Here is a 26,623-nt window from a genome sequence, read left to right as displayed (position 1 = left end):
TTTGAATGAAGCATTTTAGGAAGGCGTGGTTGAGTCTTAACTTTTAGAAAGAATATCTCTTTGGGTTTGAGACTTTAATCTTTGCGACTTTACGGATCTTATCTATGCACGAACAGCTTGTAACACTGCAAAGAGAAAGGAAAACATGAAATCGTGTCATATGACCCCTTTAAAGTTATTTTTCAAAACATTAAGAGATAGTTCATTCAAAAATGAAAATTTTGACTTTCCAAACCTGTATGGACAATAGAAATGATTTTTCTTCATGGAACACAAAAAAGATATTCTGAAAATGTCTTAATGATTTTTTTTGTTTATACAGTAGTCGTAAGTCAAATGTTGTTTGGACCCCACTGACTTTCATTATATAAACAAAACATCATCCTTTGTGTTTCGCAGATGAAAATAAGTAATGCATGTTTGGAACGACATGAGAGTAAGTAAAAGATTTCTCTGCAAACTAACCCTTAAATCCAGTTTTCTAGAAGCACAAAGCACAAAACACAAAGCACTACACATCTGAGAGCAAATGTCCACAGCAGTGCATCAGATCTGCTATGTATCCAGTGTAATTGCCTCAGTCATTCCTAAGTGGTACGGCAAGCTCATTGACTCACATGTGCGAGATTGAGTCCACCACATCGACAGATTTAGGTTCCCAACGTCCTCCCCGCAGGAGTTGGTTGAGTTGTTGGCAGCGCCCGCTTGAGACTTATCTTGATTCTGCAGGTTGAATATTTTCGGGAGAGAAGCCAAAGCCAGCGCCGAGGCCGGGGATGGGCCGCAGAGGCGCAAACGCAAAGCCTTGGCTGAGCGGTGGAGGTCACCAATGAAGCAGTAGCAAAAAGGGTTGAGAGAAGAGTTGGTGAGGCCCAACCATTGTGCAAAGGGTCTGGTCTGAAGGAGCCAATCTGGTGGATGGCGCAACTCACGGTCCAGCCAAATATCAGTCACATACATTGGCAACCATGACAGAGCGAACAGCAGCACCAAAGCTGCGACCATACGTGCGATCTGCCTGCGCCCCTGCAGCCTTGTTTCATGAAGTGCCTGGGAACGGGGGTCCAACTCTGTGAAACGACCCTCAGAACCAGTACTACGCAGCCGACGACATGTGAGGAAGGCTAAAGTGAGATTAAACCCAACAGGTAGACAGTAGAGGGCGCTGAACAGCAGGACATTGTACGCCTGTCGCAAGCGCGGCTGAGGCCATACCTCTCCACAGACGGGCAACACGATGGTCAGCCCTTCGATCAAAGCTACTTCATCACGCCTGGTAACTATTGCGACTGGCATGCAGATCACTGAGGAGACGAGCCACACGATTGTGACAGAGGCGAGGATGCGTCGACGAGTGAAGTAGGCACGAGATTGTAGCGGTGAGTGAACTGCATAGTACCGACTGATGCTGATGACCGTGATGCTCAGGACACTGGCGGAAACAGACACTGCTTGCGTGAAGGGCACCGCCCGGCACAAAAAGTCGCCGTACACCCATGGCGTATAGATGCGGTGGCCCAGGGTGACGGGCATGCACACGCAAACCACTGCCAGGTCGCACACCGCTAAGTTTATCAGCAGGCAACGGGTGGCGCTAGCACCAGACAGTCGCATGCTTCCATGCTGGCCCAGTAGGACTTTGAGGGACATGACATTGCCAAAAAACCCCACAAGGAAGGAAATAGAGTACAGGACAGTCAAGATAATGGTGCCAGGCTCTTGGATGGTGAGGAACAGCTGCCATTCTAAAGCTGCATTATCCTGGAAGAAGAAGGTGCTGTTGAAGAAGCTGGCTGGAGCCGACCTGCTCTTGTTTTGTGGTTCACGCTGAAGGTCCAATGCCCTGGGAAGGTCGTAGAGCAGGGTTGGTGGCTGATCTGGGATCAGATTCATAGTGGTTTTCCTGTGATGTTGAGTGAACTATCACTGAACTACATCATAACTAAACTATGTAACTTAAACTACATATTTTTTATTTACTTTTCAGGTGCCAAAGTTTCCATTTATGCATAAAAAAGATTGAAGACAATGAAGGAAAACAGAAGATCTCAAATCCATTGTTCTTTCCTTTGTCGTTTTAAATACTCAAAACAAATTTCTTCCTCATTCAGTACCAAATACAGTATTCACTTTTATCTTCCCAAACAATACAGATGACATCAAAAGCATAGGTGTACCTCCTCTTCATTCTTTTTTTTCTTCCTTCAAACCTTAAGGTAATATGTATCACGTATGACCTGAAAAAATTACAAACACGTAAATATACACGCACATAGGCTACACATCTATTCACATACCCCTGAAAAGAAAGGAGAAAAGCCACAAATGCTCACAAGTAAAAGCTTTCAAACTCCTTTCATTTATTTATACTTTCAGTGTGTATAAGGGCAGCTGAGATTCCCACATTAAACTGTGCTAATTTACTGCTGTTAGCAATTTAAATGAAGACTGATTTAAAATTAAAGCAATAAACAATAGCTTAATGTTTACCAATTCACCTGTCAAACTGATATGCAGTCATGCTGATGTAGTCATGAATGGTACAATGCAGTGTAATTAAATACAGAGTACAATACAGTGATTCATTAAAACTCGAATTTTTATTTTACTTTATCTAATTTTTTTGTTTTGTATATAAAATATAATATGCTGACGAAGGTAAATGCTAGTGAAAATGTAAGATTTATTTAAAAGCATTTATGATTCATAAGCAGCTTATTAAAACACTAAACCCTCGATTGTTTACCAATTCACCTGTCAAACTGATATGCAGTCATGCTGATGTAGTCATGAATGGTACAATGCAGTGTAATTAAATACAGAGTACAATACAGTGATTCATTAAAACTCGAATTTTTATTTTACTTTATCTAATTTTTTTGTTTTGTATATAAAATATAATATGCTGACGAAGGTAAATCCTAGTGAAAATGTAAGATTTATTTAAAAGCATTTATGATTCATAAGGAGCTTATTAAAACACTAAACCCTCGATTAAAATCTTAATGCTATCAATAATAATAATTTAATATATTCTAAAACTACGACACATTCAGCAGTCTACACAGTATACAGCTAATTGCGTACAGTTGAATTTGAAATTGGTACTTACTTTGATCAAACACTGTATCTTCCAGTGGGTCAAAAGTTAAAATATATCCTCCAGGTAAAGATCAACGTGCCTTTTCCAGCAGACGTCCATTAAATCCAGCGCTGTGATGCGTCAGTTACCTGTTTACGACCTCTGGTAAAGGAGATGAGTTATCGGTTGAGGTTCAAGCTTTGTCTTTAACCGTGTTCGATCGCTGCGCACATGCGCCTCCTCGCGGTAGCAAGTCACTGATACAGCCGCCGGTCACCAGCTGTGCATTCCTCCTGTAACCTCGTGTCCTTTCAATATTTAAGATGTAAAGCGATTACATGTAAGTATCATTAAATTAACAGCAGTGACCTGAACATTCCCACCCCACTTCAATTCTGCCCTACTGTAAAAATCTGTCTCTCTTTACTGAAATAGGCCTACACCCGTCTGGACACAGTGGACACAGCATTTTAAATTCAGTACTGCATACATTACCATTTAAAAAAATAATAATTCTTTCCCCACAATATAATAAACTATTGTCATAAAAACAATAAATAATAAACGTTATATGTGTTAATGGTCCAAGGATGCTTAATTTCTCTGCAATAATATCACTGAGGAAAACCCTAGCTCACATGTAGCCTACTGTAGATCCGCACCTGTGCACCGTTGTTCATCGTTAATTACCTCCCACTCTAATCTGCACGACAGTGTTACTTTCGCCTGTCAGCACATTTCATATTAGTCTTCTGAATTAATTACACTTAAGTGTTTCCATTTTCTACCGCACCATCTGTGCAGAATTTCCGCGCCGTCTGTGCCTACTGTAATTTCTCTGGAGCATTATTCGTCTATTTGTCCTCTCATTCTCCCTTTCACCTCTTGTGTTTAGCGCCAAAAAAATCCGCTGGCACTCGCACGATTCAAAAAAGTAACCGTCAACTGACCAACTCTCGATTCACGCGACGGTTTCTTCAAGGAATTAAAGAGACATTTATTTGTTTGAGAATTAAGTTTCAGAAAGTGACATACCATAGCCAGGTGAGGATAACAGATCACAAAAGAATTATAAAATGGTAAAACTAAGATATTTTACTTTTTGCAATGTAAGGATCTGAAAGAATCTTAGGGGAATATTTTTTTTTTTCTGTGAATAAAAACGAGGTTGTCATACAGACACATTATTCGTTCAGTGTGTTGTACTATTGTGTACCTGGGTGTTGATAGTTCAGCTGAGATAATATTTAAAATACAGAGACGTTTTCATGTGAACTTTATACAGTAGCCTACTGAATGTAGGCTACATCACCGACACCGACTTGTTTTCATTAACAAAAATCTATACACTGACTGTTTTATGACATCTTTTTAGGAGCTTTAAAGCCAAAGTCCTCATTAGCAAGGCCTACAGTATATGAAAAAGAAAAACCTGGAAATTCTGCTTTATAAATTCTTGGAACCACATATTTGAAATGTAAAAAAAAAATGTAAAGGTTTGCATAAACTATCCCCTTAAAACCAAATCAATGTCTATGCTAGCAATATCGAAATTCTTTCGCGTTTTGCTTATGATACAATACCTTATATAATTTTGTATATACTGAACTTTATACAGTAGCCTACTGAATGTAGGCTACATCACCGACACCGACTTGTTTTCATTAACAAAAATCTATACACTGACTGTTTTATGACATCTTTTTAGGAGCTTTAAAGCCAAAGTCCTCATTAGCAAGGCCTACAGTATATGAAAAAGAAAAACCTGGAAATTCTGCTTTATAAATTCTTGGAACCACATATTTGAAATGTAAAAAAAAAATGTAAAGGTTTGCATAAACTATCCCCTTAAAACCAAATCAATGTCTATGCTAGCAATATCGAAATTCTTTAGCGTTTTGCTTATGATACAATACCTTATATAATTTTGTATATACAGCAACCCAGGAACAACACAGGTTTAGACTATTTTTCTATATGGTATTTAAACATACAGCGGTTTATTAGCAGCCCAACTGCACAACTGCATTTTTTTTTTTTTTGTACTACAACATAGTCTATTTTTAAATGTAGGTCCTCTCACAGATTACATGCAGTTTTCAAACAAACAAGTGTACAAATTCTGTTTAGAACTTTGGCATTCGTTCATAGCTTATTTCTAACTTTGGCATTCGTTCATAGCTTATTTCTTTCCATTTTATGCATCAAGATTCCAGGACCCTTTTTTTTTTTGTAATGCATACCTTGATAAATGCATACCTTGACCAAGTGATTTTCTTTTTCTTTTTCTTCAGGCACTGATGCTCAACACCCTGCACCAGATAAGTTCATTTTAATATATTATTAAAACATTGAATCCAGGCTCAGAAAATCATTTTTTCTGACATGTACAACATCTTAATCACAAATGAAAAAAAAACAAAAAAACATAAAAAACATGAAAAAATCCATAAGAATTGTTATCAAAACATCAATTTATGACGAATCATTCATATTCACATTTAGAAAGGAGTGAGTAGGCTCATTTGTTATGATCTATACAATAGAAAGCTAACAAGAATATGCTAGAAAATAAGTGTACATTTAAAGAAAGGTTACTGTATGAAAATGTTAAGAAAGGCAGAATATTTCTTCCTCATATTTCCTTCAGTCATGCAACTGCATTATATGGTACAGAATCATAGATCCGAACATTTGGATTGTCTCTATATGATGGTTAGTGGTTGAAATACTTAGTGGTATGCAAATACTGTAAAAAGATTCGCATATTTCAGAGCAATTTTACATTGTGTCTATTAAGTGGTAAGGTGCATGGTTATCCATTTGTGTTGCTTGCAAAATAATTAACTTTCTCTGTAATATTCAGTGTTTATGTGAAACCTCTAGTGTTGCATTGACACTTTTTGTGCATGAGTGTTTTTCTAGGATTGTAACTTTAGTGGTTGCTTGACACTACATGGTCAAAGCATGTCTGTGCATGATCTTTGAGGTTTAGGGATACAAGCCCTTTCCTGCTGGCATCCAAACACAGCGTCTACTTTTGTTACACAAAAAGATAATTCAAACAACACGCAACCTCAATTGACTGAGGGTGTCACAAAGTCATAAAAGATACAGCATTATAGCATTTTCCAGTTTAAAACAACATTTCTACCTGCTAATGTAATTAATGATATTTATTAAAATCAAATGAACACCTACGTTCAAGAATCAAGGTGCGATGTTTTGAAAGTGGCATTAGATACCACATCTTATGCATGATAACATTAGCGGTTGACTGGTGCCATGACAACGTCTAACACTGTTGTCAGTCTTATGACACTGGATGCAAGTAAATGAAACCAACAATACTGCACTTGGTAAAGACAGCTAGGTTATCTTACACTACATCCACACAAGTCTTACTTAGTGACTGCATGACAAGGAGGAAATTTCCTTAGTTTCATTGTCCCCGTCGCTTTTTTCCTTCTTCACAATTCGTTTTTTTGACCTTTCTCCCGCGGAAAGTTGGCGAAACCACAAAAGTCCTGTTAGTGGCACAAGTCCAGTGTCCATACTGCAGATCCATCAACACTACAGAGAAGTGTTTCCCCATTAATGTTAAACAGAAATAAGGAAAAGGCTGACCGTGGTGAAAATCGATTTCGATTCACTACAAAACAAAACAAAAATCTCCTGCTAAATAACGTGAAGCCTGGACGACAAGCCTGAACAGAAAAAAAGATTTACATGTGGGGCAGTGGGGAGGCATTTCTCTTTTTGTCCAGGTATCCCTTCTTCACCCTAAGCAAATTTTCCTCCGTTAGAAATATTCACATTTAAAGTGTGCACATACACACGAGCACCCACAAGTGTATTCACAAATTCAAGTGATATGTCAACAAAACATTTACTATTATTTCATCACAGAGTTCATTGACATTTTTTTTCTTACAGGTATTCTTCACTGCAGCTCTAAGCCACAAATGTTGCACTGCACTGTTACACAGAAGATTAGTGCACTGAGTTTGTAGTGTTGATCATTTAGACGTTTTTTAAAGTACAAAAACACTTACTATTTACAAAGAGCAAAGCTCGCGAGTAGTGCTGTTTTAAAACACACTCACTAATGCACAAGGCAAACACGCCACGCACACAAACACACCGATAGTGTGCTGTGCAACTGTTTCCCTTCTAGAATAATGCATAATGGCTCAAAGGCTTGATGGCTGTCAGTTCACACTGTGGTACACCATAGATTACACTGTACTGTAAATACAAAGAGTGGCCTTTCATGACAGGAACGTTTGTTTAACCACAGAGTCACAAGTATGTGATTCAGTTAACTCATGAACATTTGTAAACGAGTAAACATCTCTGTTAACATCAAATGGCAATGATGAATACCTTGGATTGTGGCTGTAGTAGTAGAATGCTGCCATATTGTCAGGAACTGCAGAGAAAGCGCAAAAGCTGCATCTTTAAAATCTCGTTAAACTATATGTAATCTTGCAAAACGCTTAAAAATAGAACTCCATCATAAAATCAAATGTCATAGTGACATTTCTTGCACAGCAAGGCAAGAGATTTAAAAATGAGTGGTATAAACCATTATCCTGTGATAATGTGGTCCTGCAGTCCTTGCCAATATGGCTGCCCTGAGAGAATCTCTGTAAGGGTAGTATGGGAGCTACTGTGCTGACGACTGAGAGGAGTCCTCCAGAAGAGGGCAGTGTAGTTGCTGTGATGAGTAGGGGAGTAAAAAAAATGGCAGTTTGAATAAAATTTGGCAGAATGGAGTCTTTAAGAAGCCAGAGTAGGTAAGCATGGATGACTGATTCCAATCAAATAAAGATGTTGGGGTGAATTTCTTCACTGGGCTGAACATCGATGTGGAGACAAACTTCGTACTGGTGGACCTGACAGGTAGATGACTATTGGTTACGCATTTGAGGATAGTTAATGGATGGCGGAGTGGGGTCGGTGGATAGCTGAATTTGGTCGGCTGTTTGGAGCTGAATGGCTGGTTAGGTCTGGTCGCATGTTGGGCTCTAGACCGTTCTGGGATTCTGATGGCCTGGATTGGTCTGGGTGGCTGGTTGCTAGATATTTGGCCCTCATGCTTGAGGTGTACTGCAAAACAGGGTGAGAAAACAAGGAAAAGGGGAAGGAAGACACCATCACATCATTCTGAAGAGTTATTTTCACAATACGATATAAAACGTTTTTCCTAATGTGGCACGATTATTTAGTCAAAGTGAGGAAAGGTTACAGCGTCTAAATGGCATTAGGACAGAGTATAGCTGTAGCTCTTACAAACATGAAGCACATATAAATATGAACCTCATTCTGTCGTTCTCACTAACTCACTCACATGCGTAACAGACAAACTGACAGTCATTTGGACAGCCTGATGGTTTTTTAAAGCCAAGAGTTACTGTGATGAAGCATATTATCATTATAAGATACTTTTCTCCTCACGATCGGCTTTTAAGTGCAAGTTCGGTTAAAAAGAGTGCAATTAATGTGAAAATGAAAGAAAGGAAGAAAAGTTAAGACCATGACAAATTGGGGAAAAAAAGAACAGTAGATGAGAATGGCACATATAGATAATGCAGCTATATGTGGGATAATATTAACAGCAGTTTAGGGGTGGGGTTATAATGTGAGACACTCTACCAAACAGACATGCATGAGGGATGTTTTTCAGTTGGGTGAGAAAGAGACAAAATTCATGCATATTTTGAATCATAAAATTCAGAGAAGGAGAGACTATTCCATAATATATCGGCACTTCCAATTCCAGCAAGAACAGGCACCAAAAAGCAGCATCCTGGACCATGACATTATTGAGAATCAGATTACATCCTTTCAAAGAAACATGGTTTCTTGGGTGGTCTCTCCAGTCTGGAGTTTGAATACGCATGCGTCACGTCCAGGGCCCGTAAACACTAAATCAAAAGGAAAAAACACCTAGAAAGTAAGGCGGAGTGAGAGCGGCGCTTAGAAGAGGTCTGAGTGTTCTCGTTTACTAAACTCAAACTAGTGGGAGAATGAAAGATGCCCTCGCATGCCAAGTCAGATTAAAAGAGCTGCCCTGCCCCTTCAAAAAAAAGTACCGTGCTCCCTTATTCACAGCGCATGAACCAGGAAAAGCATTCTCTGGTCTTGTCATTGACTGTACATGCAATCATGCAAACTCCAGGATTCTGTAGCATTGCAAAACCCACTCCCACTCAGTGAGGGGCCTTGACTTAAAAATAAGAGGAGAAATAAATGACATATCAGAATGCATTTTAAAGAAATAGTTTACCCAAAATGCATACTCTACCACCATTTACTCCAAATCCATACAAATGATCTTCTATAGAACACAAAAGGTGAAATTTAGCAAAATGTTCATGCAGCCCTTTTTCATACAATGCATATGAATGGAAATGAACGCTGTTAAGCACCAAAAAAAAATGACAAACAAAGGCTATAAATATACCCTAAAAGTAGTCTACACTAACAATGCACTATATTACTAATCTTATGAAGGTGTACAATAGCTTTGAGAGAAGAGACCGAAATTTAAGTTGTTATTTGCAGAAAATCTTTCTTTTGTATTTAACTACTATTAGACGTATCAGTTTTTGATACATGTAGATTCTGAACATTTAAAAGGGTTTCAATGCTCATTTTCCACAGCACCAGTACACTGGTACCAACTGCGCTTTCTCCTTACTCTGACATCAAGGTGACAGAGTGTATTCTAATTAATTAAATATATAGTCTGTTGCACTGTATGTTTCAGAGTGAAGCGCATCACTATTTTTACACGCTAGCAGCTCATGATCCAGTGTTTTTACAATCTCAGAGTGGCTCCGTTTACAATAAATGCAGCAAACTCCATCTTTGCAAGTTGTGTGAGTTTAACGTGCATTTGGAATTGCAATATGTTGCCAATTATTTTCATATTTCCAACATTTCCAACATTTTTGTGGACAGATAATTATAGAATTGCACATTCATGTTTGTAATAATACCCCATGGTATTGAAAAGATATTGTATTGAAGATATAGAGTAAATTAAAGTGAAATGATATCTTAAAATTTCATTTAGCTATCTTCCTCACATAAAGCTATCGCTAGGCTTCACTTGTTGTATAAACAGCTTTTAGGGTGCCTTTTTGTCATGTTTGGACCACGTCCTTCCCATTGGCATTAACATTTCTTGTATGGAAAAGAGAACCTTTTATTTCATGTTACAAGGAAAAAAAAAAAAAGCAAATGATGACAAATTTGGCTGGATCTATTTTACCATGTTGTTTGTGAGGACTTATAATTAGTGTCGCATACAGGCTGCCAAAATGACCTTCAAGACTCTTTATGTGTGTGTGTATGTGTGTGTGTGTGTGTTTGAGTTGACAATGTTCATCAATATGATAAAACTACACTAAAAGTGAAGTTTTACAATTGCCAAAGCTGGTAATTGCATAGTCATCAGTAAGAGACAAGGATAAATACTATCACACTAACATCCTGTTTTCTGGATTATCTAAAGAACTATAAAACAATTATGTCAAGCATGGGGCAGGGTTTCAAGAAGATCCATTCCTTTTGCTAAAAGAGTAACTGAATGTGTGACACTGCGCTAAATAACGACTGTACACCTACAAACATGTGTGTTTGTGTAAATGTGCTTGTGCACTTACTGACGGCGGGGGGGATTCTCTGCCAATGAGTGGCGTGTTCTCGCACCGAGGGGTCTGAAAGTTAGCATTCTGGCTCCTGCGTCACAAACGAGATACCAGTTACTCTGACTCCCTCTTCAAGGGAGGGATTTCCACACCGCGATGCACTAAACTTTACAAATCTGACAGAAAGCTTGAACTGCAGGGTAGGAGTAATACGCAAAGCCACTGAGTGATACCACTATGCACTATATATGTAGATCATGGTAGATATCGCTTGGGTTGCGTAAAACATTACCTATAATATAGTAAAACTCATTGCACAAGCTGAATTATCTACTTATACTTCCCATGCCATAATATGTTTGTTTCAGGGGCTTTATATATAATAACTTTAATTAAGACGTAAAACCCATGCAGTATAACAACTGATCTAAAATCTACAGTAAAGAGAGCAAAGCCCATGCAGTAATCTATGCTAGCGAGCCTATACTACAGGACCTGTAAAACCGGTACGGCCCTTCAAATCCAGCCCATGCATTAGGATGAGGTTAGCATGGCTACACTCACATGTACTCAGTGACTGGTGCGTTGCTGACAGTGTGTGCCGCAGCGGGGAGACTAGCCTCGCTGCCGTAGGTGCTGCTGCCACAGCTGTACAGGCTAGGCATGTGTACGCGGTACAGGTTATCGTGCGGCGCTCGCGGGCCGAGTGTGGCCGAAGTCTCATCGCCATCCTCCTCCTCAGACCTTCAGACAAATTAGCACAGGTCAAACACGTGCCCCTGGGTCAGAGGGGAGGGAAAAAGGTCTCTCCTCTCACTAGACTTGGTGAAGATCTCTTTAAAACCATTTTTCACGCCAGTCCTAAAATGACTCTAAAGCATACTGATGGATAATAGTTTCATGCATTTGTTTTTCCCAGATTTATCTTTGTCATCCTTTTCAAAGTGAATGTTCATGACTGTATATACTGTAAAAAATATATTATAGAAAAAAAAATAAAAAATCTTACTCAAGCTAGAATCATTGCATGCTTTATATGAAATGCATGCATTCAGATCAAATTTTCTCTCAAATCCTCAAGCTCCACATTTACATCGAGTAGAACAAATAAAAGTCTTTCAATACCTTTTAGCCAAAAATGTGTTCTTTTGGACATGCATAATATTTTTATACTGCATAATATTTGATTAATGACTATAAAAAAAATTTTTTTAAATGATTGAAATTGAAATAAAAATATCATAAATACACTACCAGTTAAAGTCCAGGATGAGTAACATTTATTCTTTGAAAGAAATGAATACTTTTATTCAGCAAAAACACATTAAATTGATCAAAAGTGGCAGTAAAGACATTTATAATGTTACAAAATATTTCTATTTCAAATAAATCATTTGAACTTTCTCATTCATTCAGTATGACACTGAAGACTGGAGTAATGGCTGCTGAAAATTCAGCTTTGCCATCACAGGAGTAAAATATGTTTAAATAGAAAATAGTTATTTTAAATCTTAATAATTTTAAATTTTTTGCTATTTTTTAAATCAAATATGAATGATAGTGTATATTATATTTGATAAAATATTCATATGAAAATAAATATTCAATTAAAAGAATTAATTTAAAATCACTATTGATTTGAGCTCTCCACGATGTTTACTGGGAAATCTAATGTACATCAAGCTCTTGTTGTCCTTAACTCTTGATTTCAAAAGCCAATTTTCATATTAATGACTTCTAATGGCAGAACAAGAAAAACCAAGCTCATTACTCATATTCCAAAGTAAGTCATCTGGGCATTTTTAGAATAAGCGTAAAATTGGCAGTCAGGATGCTAAAACAACAACCAAAAAATCTTGTGGTCAATTTGGAATGGGGCAGCATCTCCATTTCATTTATTATGTATTTGCATCAATAAATGTGCATATTCAGTGAAAAAAAATTAAATAAATAAAATTAAAAGTAAAAACAATCCTACAGCCATGGATGCTAGTCAGAAACAAATCAAGTAAACTCAAGAATCTCACAAAAACTACTGTGGATTTCCTTTGCATGTCCAATGGATTGTCCTCAGCAACCATTGAACGTTCTCTCAGTGATTTGAGTCATGCATTAAATCAACAAACAACCACTATGAATCGAATCTGAAACGTAAAACTCAAACTAGTGGGAGAATGAAAGATGCCCTCGCATGCCAAGTCAGATTAAAAGAGCTGCCCTGCCCCTTCAAAAAAAAGTACCGTGCTCCCTTATTCACAGCGCATGAACCAGGAAAAGCATTCTCTGGTCTTGTCATTGACTGTACATGCAATCATGCAAACTCCAGGATTCTGTAGCATTGCAAAACCCACTCCCACTCAGTGAGGGGCCTTGATTTAAAAATAAGAGGAGAAATAAATGACATATCAGAATGCATTTTAAAGAAATAGTTTACCCAAAATGCATACTCTACCACCATTTACTCCAAATCCATACAAATGATCTTCTATAGAACACAAAAGGTGAAATTTAGCAAAATGTTCATGCAGCCCTTTTTCATACAATGCATATGAATGGAAATGAACGCTGTTAAGCACCAAAAAAAAATGACAAACAAAGGCTATAAATATACCCTAAAAGTAGTCTACACTAACAATGCACTATATTACTAATCTTATGAAGGTGTACAATAGCTTTGAGAGAAGAGACCGAAATTTAAGTTGTTATTTGCAGAAAATCTTTCTTTTGTATTTAACTACTATTAGACGTATCAGTTTTTGATACATGTAGATTCTGAACATTTAAAAGGGTTTCAATGCTCATTTTCCACAGCACCAGTACACTGGTACCAACTGCGCTTTCTCCTTACTCTGACATCAAGGTGACAGAGTGTATTCTAATTAATTAAATATATAGTCTGTTGCACTGTATGTTTCAGAGTGAAGCGCATCACTATTTTTACACGCTAGCAGCTCATGATCCAGTGTTTTTACAATCTCAGAGTGGCTCCGTTTACAATAAATGCAGCAAACTCCATCTTTGCAAGTTGTGTGAGTTTAACGTGCATTTGGAATTGCAATATGTTGCCAATTATTTTCATATTTCCAACATTTCCAACATTTTTGTGGACAGATAATTATAGAATTGCACATTCATGTTTGTAATAATACCCCATGGTATTGAAAAGATATTGTATTGAAGATATAGAGTAAATTAAAGTGAAATGATATCTTAAAATTTCATTTAGCTATCTTCCTCACATAAAGCTATCGCTAGGCTTCACTTGTTGTATAAACAGCTTTTAGGGTGCCTTTTTGTCATGTTTGGACCACGTCCTTCCCATTGGCATTAACATTTCTTGTATGGAAAAGAGAACCTTTTATTTCATGTTACAAGGAAAAAAAAAAAAAGCAAATGATGACAAATTTGGCTGGATCTATTTTACCATGTTGTTTGTGAGGACTTATAATTAGTGTCGCATACAGGCTGCCAAAATGACCTTCAAGACTCTTTATGTGTGTGTGTATGTGTGTGTGTGTGTGTTTGAGTTGACAATGTTCATCAATATGATAAAACTACACTAAAAGTGAAGTTTTACAATTGCCAAAGCTGGTAATTGCATAGTCATCAGTAAGAGACAAGGATAAATACTATCACACTAACATCCTGTTTTCTGGATTATCTAAAGAACTATAAAACAATTATGTCAAGCATGGGGCAGGGTTTCAAGAAGATCCATTCCTTTTGCTAAAAGAGTAACTGAATGTGTGACACTGCGCTAAATAACGACTGTACACCTGCAGACATGTGTGTTTGTGTAAATGTGCTTGTGCACTTACTGACGGCGGGGGGGATTCTCTGCCAATGAGTGGCGTGTTCTCGCACCGAGGGGTCTGAAAGTTAGCATTCTGGCTCCTGCGTCACAAACGAGATACCAGTTACTCTGACTCCCTCTTCAAGGGAGGGATTTCCACACCGCGATGCACTAAACTTTACAAATCTGACAGAAAGCTTGAACTGCAGGGTAGGAGTAATACGCAAAGCCACTGAGTGATACCACTATGCACTATATATGTAGATCATGGTAGATATCGCTTGGGTTGCGTAAAACATTACCTATAATATAGTAAAACTCATTGCACAAGCTGAATTATCTACTTATAATTCCCATGCCATATTATATTTGTTTCTACACGCCGTTCAGGGGCTCTATATATAATAACTATAATCAAGAAGTAAAACATATGCAGTATTAGCAACTGATCGGATGCCTACAGTAAATCGAGCAAAGCCCATGCAGTAATCTAGGCTAGCGAGCCTATGCTACAGGACCTGTAATACCGACATGGTCCTTCAAATCCAGCCCATGCATTAGGATGAGGTTAGCGTGGCTACACTCACATGTACTCAGTGACTGGTGCGTTGCTGACAGTGTGTGCCGCAGCGGGGAGACTAGCCTCGCTGCCGTAGGTGCTGCTGCCACAGCTGTACAGGCTAGGCATGTGTACGCGGTACAGGTTATCATGCGGCGCTCGCGGGCCGAGTGTGGCCGAAGTCTCATCGCCATCCTCCTCCTCAGACCTTCGGACAAATTAGCACAGGTGAAACACGTGCCCCTGGGTCAGAGGGGAGGGAAAATGTCTCTCCTCTCACTGGACTTAGTGAAGATCTCTTTAAAACCATTTTTCACGCCAGTCCTAAAATGACTCTAAAGCATACTGATGGATAATAGTTTCATGCATTTGTTTTTCCCAGATTTATCTTTGTCATCCTTTTCAAAGTGAATGTTCATGACTGTATATACTGTAAAAAATATATTATAGAAAAAAAAATAAAAAATCTTACTCAAGCTAGAATCATTGCATGCTTTATATGAAATGCATGCATTCAGATCAAATTTTCTCTCAAATCCTCAAGCTCCACATTTACATCGAGTAGAACAAATAAAAGTCTTTCAATACCTTTTAGCCAAAAATGTGTTCTTTTGGACATGCATAATATTTTTATACTGCATAATATTTGATTAATGACTATAAAAAAAATTTTTTTAAATGATTGAAATTGAAATAAAAATATCATAAATACACTACCAGTTAAAGTCCAGGATGAGTAACATTTATTCTTTGAAAGAAATGAATACTTTTATTCAGCAAAAACACATTAAATTGATCAAAAGTGGCAGTAAAGACATTTATAATGTTACAAAATATTTCTATTTCAAATAAATCATTTGAACTTTCTCATTCATTCAGTATGACACTGAAGACTGGAGTAATGGCTGCTGAAAATTCAGCTTTGCCATCACAGGAGTAAAATATGTTTAAATAGAAAATAGTTATTTTAAATCTTAATAATTTTAAATTTTTTGCTATTTTTTAAATCAAATATGAATGATAGTGTATATTATATTTGATAAAATATTCATATGAAAATAAATATTCAATTAAAAGAATTAATTTAAAATCACTATTGATTTGAGCTCTCCACGATGTTTACTGGGAAATCTAATGTACATCAAGCTCTTGTTGTCCTTAACTCTTGATTTCAAAAGCCAATTTTCATATTAATGACTTCTAATGGCAGAACAAGAAAAACCAAGCTCATTACTCATATTCCAAAGTAAGTCATCTGGGCATTTTTAGAATAAGCGTAAAATTGGCAGTCAGGATGCTAAAACAACAACCAAAAAATCTTGTGGTCAATTTGGAATGGGGCAGCATCTCCATTTCATTTATTATGTATTTGCATCAATAAATGTGCATATTCAGTGAAAAAAAATTAAATAAATAAAATTAAAAGTAAAAACAATCCTACAGCCATGGATGCTAGTCAGAAACAAATCAAGTAAACTCAAGAATCTCACAAAAACTACTGTGGATTTCCTTTGCATGTCCAATGGATTGTCCTCAGCAACCATTGAACGTTCTCTCAGTGATTTGAGTCATGCATTAAATCAACAAACAACCACTATGAATCGAATCTGAAACGTAAAAAAGGAGGGGGGACGCATTTAAGAAAGGGAATAAAAAAAAGAAATAGTGGATCTGTGAAAGTGTAGATTTGGATGCCACTTTGATCAAGATATCTTTCATATGTGTAACTCTTAACAGACCTTTTCCGGACCAGCTTGCCCAGTGTGTAATCACATCACCAACATGTTTCAATAATTATTATACTCTTCACAAATGCACATAAGCCTTTCTTGCAGTTTCAAGATAGTCCAAAGGGAGGCAGCATCTTCCATAGAAATGTCAGTCTGCCTTAGCACAGAATTTAGAATAGGGTCTCTTTGTTCTTTCCCTTTGCACAAGCGTTATTGCAGACAGATGCTATACCGAGAGTCAAATAACAAATACCTCCATTGCCGTAATTCAAAATACTCCTCTCAAAATGTACTACTATTTTGCTTTTATACGTAAACTATATTTAGATTACCCATAGAGCACTACAAAACAAGTGTGTCTCTCACACATACTACAGGGCAGTGGGTTTTCCAAATCTATGACACAACGAGGAATGAACGACAAGACGACAGAAGCCACACACAGTCATGAGAAGATGATTAATATGTGAAAACAGAAGGAGCAGATGTGAAAATAAAAGCATTAAACAAACACGTGACTGGCAGTCAATTCTCTGTCCATGAACTGAAGTCCTTGCCTGTCTACTGGAGCTGCATTTAATATACCTTGCCCTCCTCAACCCATCCCCCGTTTTTTGGAGCATTTTGACCCTTGCCCTCTCACCTCTTGCTCTGCCAAGTGTGAGGCACACTGCAAACGATGGAGCTAAACATTAGCGCAGTGACGAATGAGAAAAGGACCAGATAAATAAGCCCCTCCACTCCATCGTAACACAGTCCGGTCAGAGCCTGCACATAGTCCTGTGAGAAAGAAAAAAAAAAGATGAACAGTAATATGAAAAGTCTTGCTTTGGAAGTCTTTCAACGCTCTAAAGGAAGTGGCATAAATGCATTTGCACAGGTAGTACAAGCATAATCATGGGAAGTAATATATGAGTGTTCCTTCAACTTCAAACACTTTTATTCCCCTTTTTGTAATACAAAAGTTTGGGGTCAGTAAGATTTTAAATGGTTTTGAAAGAAATCTCTTGAGCTCACTAAGGCTGTGTTTATTTGATAAAAATACAGAAATATTGTGAAATATTATTACAATTGATTCAACTTTATTTTATATAAATTCAACTTTATTATTCTTTAAAAATAATCTTTGATACCTTTGTTTCAAGATTCTTTGATGAATTGAAAATTCAAAAGAACAGCATTTATTTGAAATAGAAACATTTTGTAACATTAAAAAGTTCTTTACTGTCACTACTAAACAATTTAATGTGTACTTGCTGAGAAAAATGTAATTTCTCAAATAAATAAATAAATGCCACAATCGTACTTACCCCATACTTTTTAACGGTAGTCAGTGTTGAGCTTGTTACTCAAAAATTTTTATTTATTACTTGTTACTAGTTACTCCTTTCAAAAGTAATATTATTACTTTACTTATTACTTTCTGGCAACAGTAATTAGTTACACTACACTACTAGTTACATTACTTTTCCTTCACACCCCACAGAAATTGTAATTGTGTATCTTACCCAAAAATTCTTCTGAAATGTTACTAGCAATATATTTCTGCCTCATCATTTGACCAAAATCCACATTGGATTGCATTCAGACGTTACAAACACTCATTAATTGTCATGTGTAGCTTGAAGCTAATTGTAGTTATACTTTCTCTGCGTACTTACCCCATACTTTTTAACGGTAGTCAGTGTTGAGCTTGTTACTCAAAAATTTTTATTTATTACTTGTTACTAGTTACTCCTTTCAAAAGTAATATTATTACTTTACTTATTACTTTCTGGCAACAGTAATTAGTTACACTACACTACTAGTTACATTACTTTTCCTTCACACCCCACAGAAATTGTAATTGTGTATCTTACCCAAAAATTCTTCTGAAATGTTACTAGCAATATATTTCTGCCTCATCATTTGACCAAAATCCACATTGGATCGCATTCAGACGTTACAAACACTCATTAATTGTCATGTGTAGCTTGAAGCTAATTGTAGCTATACTTTCTCTGTTACCCATATATACGATTATATTTCATGATGTATTTTATCAAAAGAAATAGCAGAAGTTCGTAAAAAATGTTTTGTTTTCCAAAAGATTTTTAATTATAGTACATTAATTAATAAATTTTAATACTCTTAGTGCGAAACTGATTGTCCCACATTTGTGGTGTGATTTCCGCCACACTGAACAATTCTAATAAAGTTTTTGTAAAACACAGATATCAGGGGGTAAGGTGGATCAGAGGCAACATATTTTAACATGGCTTTTAATAATAATAATAATAATGCATTTATTTTATGTAGCAGCTTTAAAAGTTTAATGCATCATTTTGTCATTACACAGAATTTACTTGTCAGTTTAAAGACATTGAAAGTGAAGTCATCTAAAAAAAATGTGTATATTTTTCATATTAACACACGCACCATGTGCAGGCCCCGACAGTCGACCAGGGCAGTGAGGTGGTGGAGACTGACTTCAGTGGAGTTTAACACCGCCTGCATCTCCTCCAGGTTACTCTGATAACCAACCCATAGAGAGACAAAGAACATAAACAAATAAACATCCATATACCGAGCACAGAATATGTACTGAGTACTGAGTTTCTCGTACAGTACTGAGTACATCCGCAATCTCACACCTTAGTCTTGGGGAATTCTCGAATAGCTGAGTGCAAGAGCTCGGAAACATCATCCTGCATCTCCACAAGAGCTTTATGGCTTCCGGAGAGTTTCTGCAAATCAGAGGACCGATTTATAATTCATGAAAGAGAACAAGAGAGACAATGAGAAAGAGAGCAGAGGAAGAGTAATTATGTACCTGCTGAAATGGGTTGGTCTGTCCCATGCTGCACCTCAGATAATACTGCATGATATCTAACACAGATAATAACCAATACACATACAATAAATATGTTAATTTTTTTACTCCTCAAATGTGAGACATCACATAATGATAGGTTTCCCAAACACTCCCCTCGTCTTGCGTCGATCAATAAACAGATATTCTTGATCAGATATTGAAATAATGTTGAAATCACGCTGCAAAGAAAACAGCCGATGCAAACTAACAAAACTTGGCAGTAAGTCTGTTGGAAGCACTGCATGCATCTGCCTCTCTTGAGTCACTGTGACCCGCTAGTTCATTATTTACTAAGCCAGCTGGCTGAGATTACTGACAATGCCAACTAGCTTCATTTGTTAGGATATCAAGTGTCTTTTCTGTGTGTATGTGTGAGTATGAGTGTATGTGAGAGAGAGATGACTGTAAAGGTGCTGCATGAATCTGAACCCTATTACTATGTGTTCATGTGCTTGAAAAACAGACAAGAGAAAGAGAATGAGAGAAGCAGAGGTTTAATGATTAATTAACCTCACAATCTAAATCATCACACTTATAGTGGGTGCAGATGGATAAGATAAAAATAGAAAAAAATATAATAAAACGTAACTGTAAGAAACCTATGAACCGGCAAATATGGCATAATTTTAGCTTTAAGATATGTTTGAGTGAATTTCAATAAATATTGTGTAAACTAATTTTTAGTAATTTTGTGTATTTATCATTTGCTACTATTACATGATATCATATATTACCATACATAACCATTCAAAAGGTTTGGAGTCTGTAAGATATTTTGTTGTGTTTGAAATGATCTCTTTTACTCGACAAGAAATACAGTAATACTTTAAAATATTATTGCAAATTAAAATAACTGCTTTGTATTTTAATATATGTTTTAAAACATAATTTATTCCTGTCATGACAAAACAGAATTTTCTGAAAAAGCTGAATTTTGAATCTTTGATGAACAGACAAAAAGTAATTTAAAAATGCTTTATAAACATCTTTACTGTCACTTCAGATATTCAGTATTCATTTCTTATACTAAAAACCTTACTGACCCCAAACTTTTGAACAGAAGCGTTTTATGTGTCAGCAAAATGAATATGCAGGAGGAAGTAAATACACAGATGTAAGATTATTGACAAGATTTATTGGTCTGCAGACACACCTCCCATTGCCTTCAACAAAGACAAACAAAGAGAAATGTGAATGCTTCCAGCAGTGAAGCATAAGTGTGTATGCAAGTGTGAATGAGTGTTCATTGAGAATGTGCTACTGAGAGGATCATGAATTGTATCCCCTGTGGGAACTAATTAGCAATGACATTCATGTCTGTTCAGGAAAGCCAAGGTCTGAGAGCAAGATACAAAACCTGCTTTGTACATAAACACCCTTTAAGAAAGCCTCCTCTGCACAGCAATGCTCCAGGATATTTCAAGTGAATGAATGAGAGCGATTGTGAGCATACACATTTTCAGTGGGGAGTATTGAGTTCAAGTCTTTGATAATGCATTGAATTATCAGTATATATAAAAATAAATAAATAAATAAATAAATAAAATGCAAATAAGAAACACATGCATATAGTACTTTCTTTAATCTGTAATCTGTACTTCTACTACTTTTGTTAACATAACGAATGTATCTGTTTCTGTCTGTATATAATTGTCTATGCCGTTGTGAGGGTTTTTTTTGTGATCTGAGCCTTGTTACAAGCATCTAAATGCCCAGTGAACCCTGCATAAACTGTGTGAAAGACAAACAAACTCAACTTGACTTAGGGACACATACCTTGGTTGATAACGGCATTCTCACGTGTCACTTTGGTGATGTAAGAGTCAGGGGCAACACAAAAATCACTGGCAGTCTAAGGAAGAGAACAACACATGAAGCATGGATCACACACACAACACAAACCCTCAAATACAGGCCTAAAAACAAACACATTTAAGTGACTGAGATCACTTTTTCTTTATAAAAAAAGTTATCTAAAATACCTAAATACTACAATTTCAAGCGTTTGGGGTCAGTTAGCTTTTAAAGGAATTAATATTATTCAGATAGGACTCATTAAATTAATTAAAAGTGACAGGAAAGACTTTCACATTGTTATAAAAAAAATTCTAGATCCAATAAATGCTTTTCTTTTGAACTTTCTAATTAATCACCGAATCCTGAAAATGATGCATTGCGGTTTCCACAAAAATATGAAGTTTCACATTTATATTCAGCATATTAGAATGATTTTTGAAGGACAACGTGACACTGAAGACTGGAGTAATGATGCTGAAAATTCAGCTTTGCATCACGGTAATAAATTACATTTTAAAATATATTCAAATAGAAAGCAGTTATTTTACATTGTGATAATATCTGGCAATATTACCGTTTTCAAATATTACCGTTGATTAAATAAATGCAGCCTTGGTGAACATAATAGACCTTTTAGAAACATCTTTTCGGCCCCACACTTTGAATAGTAGTGTATATACTTATTTTATTATATATTCTCCTGAAGAAAATAATCCCCACAATTTGTCTCTACTCTTTTTAGACAGCCATAGAACCAAACAGAAATATATTGGCATAAAATTTAATAGAATTAAAGGTGTTTCTGCTAATATACTCACCACAGCAACAGAAAACTCCAGCCCAAGTGAAGCCCAGCTGATCACCAGCGTCAGCACACCTAGCAAACAAACACTGAAGGAGAGAAAGAGATTATTCATTACCACAGAAAATATGAAAAAGAAAAAATGGTCATGCGCTTACAATGGAAAAAATTCGGACACTTTTTTAGAGTGCTTATTTTAATTCTTCTCTACAATAATGGCTGTCATTTGAGTCTTTTAATGGTGGGACTAGGCAAATTAGTGTTTAGTTATTCCTGTAAGCAAAGCCAAAACGTTTCTGTGCTGTTGATGGATATTTTCTAGTTGGTTTCTTTTTAAACTTGTTTAGGCTCATGGTGAGTAACCCAGTTTGAAAACATCTCTGGGGATTCAAACAACCTCCCACTCACCAAATGTGCTTCTAGATACACATGCGCCCTAAAACACGAATATAAACACAAACAAACATGCATGTACACAACACGCGGCAGAAGAGGTGTCTAATTGCAGCAGAAGGAGTGAAAAAGTGAGTCAGAGTGAATCAAGGGGAGATCTTCACCCTCCCTAGTAAACTAAATAGATTTAGTTTTGCCTGAATCCTTCTCTCCTCTGCCAACTCCTCTCTCTGATTCGTGCTCTCTCTCTCTCTCTCACACCATTTCTAAAGGCTTTCAGAGAATGAATCTCAATTTTGCATAGTTACAGGCTAAAAATAGGCATTTTCACACAACGATTTAAAACCTGGAAATTTCCAAACTGAAACTGTAAACTCAGGTAGTGCAGTTTAATCTGAGGCACCTCCTGCAATCCATCAGGAAAACAAGAAAATCCCTTTTGATGTTCCCTGAAATATCACATGATCTTGCATATCAACATTCTGACATTCATTATTTTTCTTACACTTCAGTATTTCTTTGTTGTGAGTCAAAGTCAATTACATTCCTTAAATTCTACTGATATGTGTTCAGAGTTTAATTCCAGGTCACTCACTCTCTGTGATTCTCCCTATATTGTCATGTCACATCTCAAACCATCCTGCCGAATTCAGTAACACCCATAAATATTATTAAAATCTGATTTTATAACACTGTTGTTTTAGTATTATTTATATACTAATATAAATTAAATTAGCCTTTTCATATCAATTTTTATTTTAACTGTACTTTAACTTTTAGTAATTTTGTTTAGGTTTTTTTTTGTTTGTTTCTGAATTTCTATTCATTTTAGCATTTAGCATTCATTTTAATTCAGGTTTACTTTTGTAATTTTAGTAAGTTCAAGTTTTGCATCTAATCAGCCAATCAGAATCAAGGACCGGAACTATCCGTTTTATAATTTATTTTAGCTTTATTTTAGTTAATGAAAGTGAAAGTTTTAATCATTTTAGGTAACAATAACAACTGTTTCACAGATAGCAAATCAGCACAAAAATACATATATATTGGGTAATATTGAGTAAAACAGTGTAATTTTGGATAGAAATAAAAAACTATAAATTTTGGCACTAAATAAAAAAGAAAAACAATATTAATATGTTGTTTCTTAAAGGTTTAGAAAAGGTTCTTTATGAACCATTTTGTGATAGATTACATGGGTGGCTATTGTGTGTAATATTAACTAAAAACATGTGTTAATCATTTCTGCACTTACCTGATCAAGATGCTTCTTGAGTTGCGTATGAGACCAACCAAAATGAGCAGGCAGATTATAACATCAAAGAGCAGCAGACCCAGATAACCCAACCACCTACAAAACACACATACACATGATCTCTTCCAGATGGCTGGAAATGTCTTTATAACTCCATCCAAAAGTAGTAACAAGTCTGGACTTTATTATTGAGAAACTCTATTGTGCATGTCCATAAACTCTTAATTTACTTCTTTGGACATTTAGTCATTCTTATGTGAAAAACAAATCATGCCAGACTACTACTTTGTAAAAAACCAAGAGGATTTTAGAAACCAGTACTATCTGGGTAATACCTCTGAAACAAATTTAGCCATCACAGAGCATGATGACTAGACTGGACTTCTTAATTACCTGTACCAGTCATACTGCTCAGTGAGGGATGCCAGGTGATCCAGAGAGAGATCCGTACTGCTCCAGAAAGGCACCTCCACCATCAGATTGATCAGCTCGTCCAGCTGACCCTGCAGTTTCTGGACGATGGACAGGTAGTCTGTATGCTTGGAGTACACAGTCTCCAGCTGCACCAAACCCTCCTGCAGGGTTTCATTCAGACTGCTGGTGCTCTCTGATACCTAAAACACATAAACAAGCACATATTTTAGGCTCAATAAATCAGATCCTTTTTTTCTGCCCCTTGAATCAAACTGGCAGGTCATAATGTAGGTTATCATAAGCGACACTATCAAATGGAGGATGCTTTGAAAGGCTATGCGTTCAGTTGTTTGTGTCAAAGTGAAATACACTTTGATCTTAATTGCTATTCAGCTGAAAATGATTTTTCGGTTTCAGTCAAAACTGTTTTGAAAGGCCGGAATTGTTGTGACATTTCAATGCTGTGCAATTTACATGCTTACATACAACAAGTGTTGATCGTTAAATAAATTTGATTCATTAATTGATTATTAGATAAACTTTATTTTCCGTTTCGGCTTTCACTGAATGAAAACTAGGACTCGATGACCTCTCAGGCTTTCTAACAGTTGCTAATGGATATTTTGATACACATAATTAAGTCCTAGCCAGCCAACCAAAACAATTAAACCCTCAACCTTATGAATGCATTAACATTTAATAACCCTGTATGCTGGGGGTTTTAGCGATGGCCATGAGGTGCAGTAGAGTATTTGGCAACAGAAGTAGAGTGTTTATTTGAGTTAAAGTGTTCAGCAAAGGGCAATGAACTCTAGCCGCAGCAGTGGGGAGTTCAGTAGAGACAGTGGTACATTTTTGGCAGCACAGTACTTTAGTATTGGTATGCCGTGCGACCCTATTAGTCAGGGCTATAAAATAGCTAGCAATGGTGGTAAAGTGCTTGAAAAAAATTAGTTAGATGTTTAGGACTGACAACAGAAGTGCAGTTAAGTATGTTTTAAACACCTGGATAAGGCAAAATGTCCCCAGCTCAGAACAAACAAAAAAACATCAATGACTCACCAGTTTGTCGATGCCTGCCACTGTTTGGTTAGCATGGCGCAAAGAGTATGTCAGTCGTGTCATGCCATCGCACGTTTCGCCGTTTCCGTAGAAACCGACTGCAATGCCAGCACTGCGGGAAAGTGATCAAAACAGGAATTAGCTCATGTGAATGTGGCAGACTCTTTTATATAGGCTGTAAATCAACACTCTCACACAAGCAATGTCTTTATTCTGAAACACTAAGAGTACAAAAACACGAAAATGCCCAGGTTAGCAGAGCAGAACTTGGTTGAACCAACAGTGTTGTTTTTTACTTTTACAAAGACAATCAAACTAATCCACGCGCTTTCCCAAAAATTTCCAGCTTGTATCAGAAAAAAAATTGAACGCTTATAGTCAACCTAAACTGTAGTGTGTGTGTGTGTGTATATGTGTCTGTGCTATATATATAACATCTGAAGTGGATCAAAACCTTTCACCAAAGTTGTCCTAAAACTTAAAACCAAAATGCGTTCTTGTCTTAGGACAACTTTTATGAACTGTTTTGATCCACTTCAAATGCTGACTACTGTATATAAATATACAGTATATACATGTATGATATACACACATATATATATATATATATATATATATACACACACACACACACACACACAGAGTAATGGCTGCTGAAATTCAGCTTTGCCATTAAAGGAACATTTAAAAAAATATTCAAATAGAAAACCATTATTTTAAATGTTCATAATATTTCTGTTTTACTATATTTTTGATCAAATAAATGTAGAAATGGTGAGCAAAAGAGACTTATTTCAAAAACATAAAAAAAAAACATTTAGTCCATTTAAACACTTTATGAAGCTGACATTTACTCTTTTGGACATTTGTTATTACAGTAATACCTATATGGGCAAATTAACACAAAGGAATTAATGTGCGATAATGAAGCATTTATTGTAGTGCTGTCAAACGATTAATCGCATCCAAAATAAAAGTTTTTGTTTACATAATATGTGTGTGTGCTGTGTATATTTATTATGTATATATAAATACAAACACATACAGTATATATTGTATGAAATATGAAAATATTTACATGTATATACATTTATATATCTATATTCTTATATTTTATTTTATATATAAATATATTTAATATAAACAACATATTCTTCTTAAATATATACATGCATGTGTTTGTATTTATATATACATAATAAATATACACAGTATACACAT

General features: G+C 36.2%; 2 protein-coding genes across 2 annotated transcripts in view; both read right to left on the bottom strand.

The window, feature by feature from the left end:
- Positions 1–555: 555 nt before the first annotated feature.
- Positions 556–1,893, bottom strand: LOC107723174 (neuropeptide FF receptor 1). Its single transcript, XM_016531702.1, has one exon. The coding sequence runs from the start codon at positions 1,891–1,893 to the stop codon at positions 556–558; it is 1,338 nt and encodes a 445-aa protein (XP_016387188.1).
- A 4,969-nt stretch (positions 1,894–6,862) lies between these two features.
- The window catches only part of ttyh3b (tweety family member 3b), a 41,189-nt gene continuing 21,428 nt past the window's right edge, over positions 6,863–26,623 (bottom strand). The window contains exons 4-15 of the mRNA XM_016531714.1: positions 25,403–25,514; positions 24,320–24,540; positions 23,927–24,022; positions 22,295–22,367; positions 21,456–21,531; positions 19,638–19,693; positions 19,459–19,551; positions 19,244–19,336; positions 17,469–17,605; positions 15,124–15,303; positions 14,562–14,637; positions 6,863–8,194 (exon numbers count right to left, since the gene is read on the bottom strand). Coding sequence (XP_016387200.1) covers positions 8,021–8,194; positions 14,562–14,637; positions 15,124–15,303; positions 17,469–17,605; positions 19,244–19,336; positions 19,459–19,551; positions 19,638–19,693; positions 21,456–21,531; positions 22,295–22,367; positions 23,927–24,022; positions 24,320–24,540; positions 25,403–25,514 — 1,387 coding nt within the window. The 3' untranslated portion in view covers positions 6,863–8,020. The remainder of the gene's footprint in view (positions 8,195–14,561; positions 14,638–15,123; positions 15,304–17,468; positions 17,606–19,243; positions 19,337–19,458; positions 19,552–19,637; positions 19,694–21,455; positions 21,532–22,294; positions 22,368–23,926; positions 24,023–24,319; positions 24,541–25,402; positions 25,515–26,623) is intronic.

Source organism: Sinocyclocheilus rhinocerous, unplaced genomic scaffold (assembly GCF_001515625.1).
Source record: "Sinocyclocheilus rhinocerous isolate Xijiao unplaced genomic scaffold, SAMN03320098_v1.1 scaffold1325, whole genome shotgun sequence".
In the NCBI taxonomy this organism is placed as follows: Eukaryota; Metazoa; Chordata; class Actinopteri; order Cypriniformes; family Cyprinidae; genus Sinocyclocheilus; species Sinocyclocheilus rhinocerous.
This window is presented reverse-complemented; position numbering and strand designations above follow the sequence as displayed.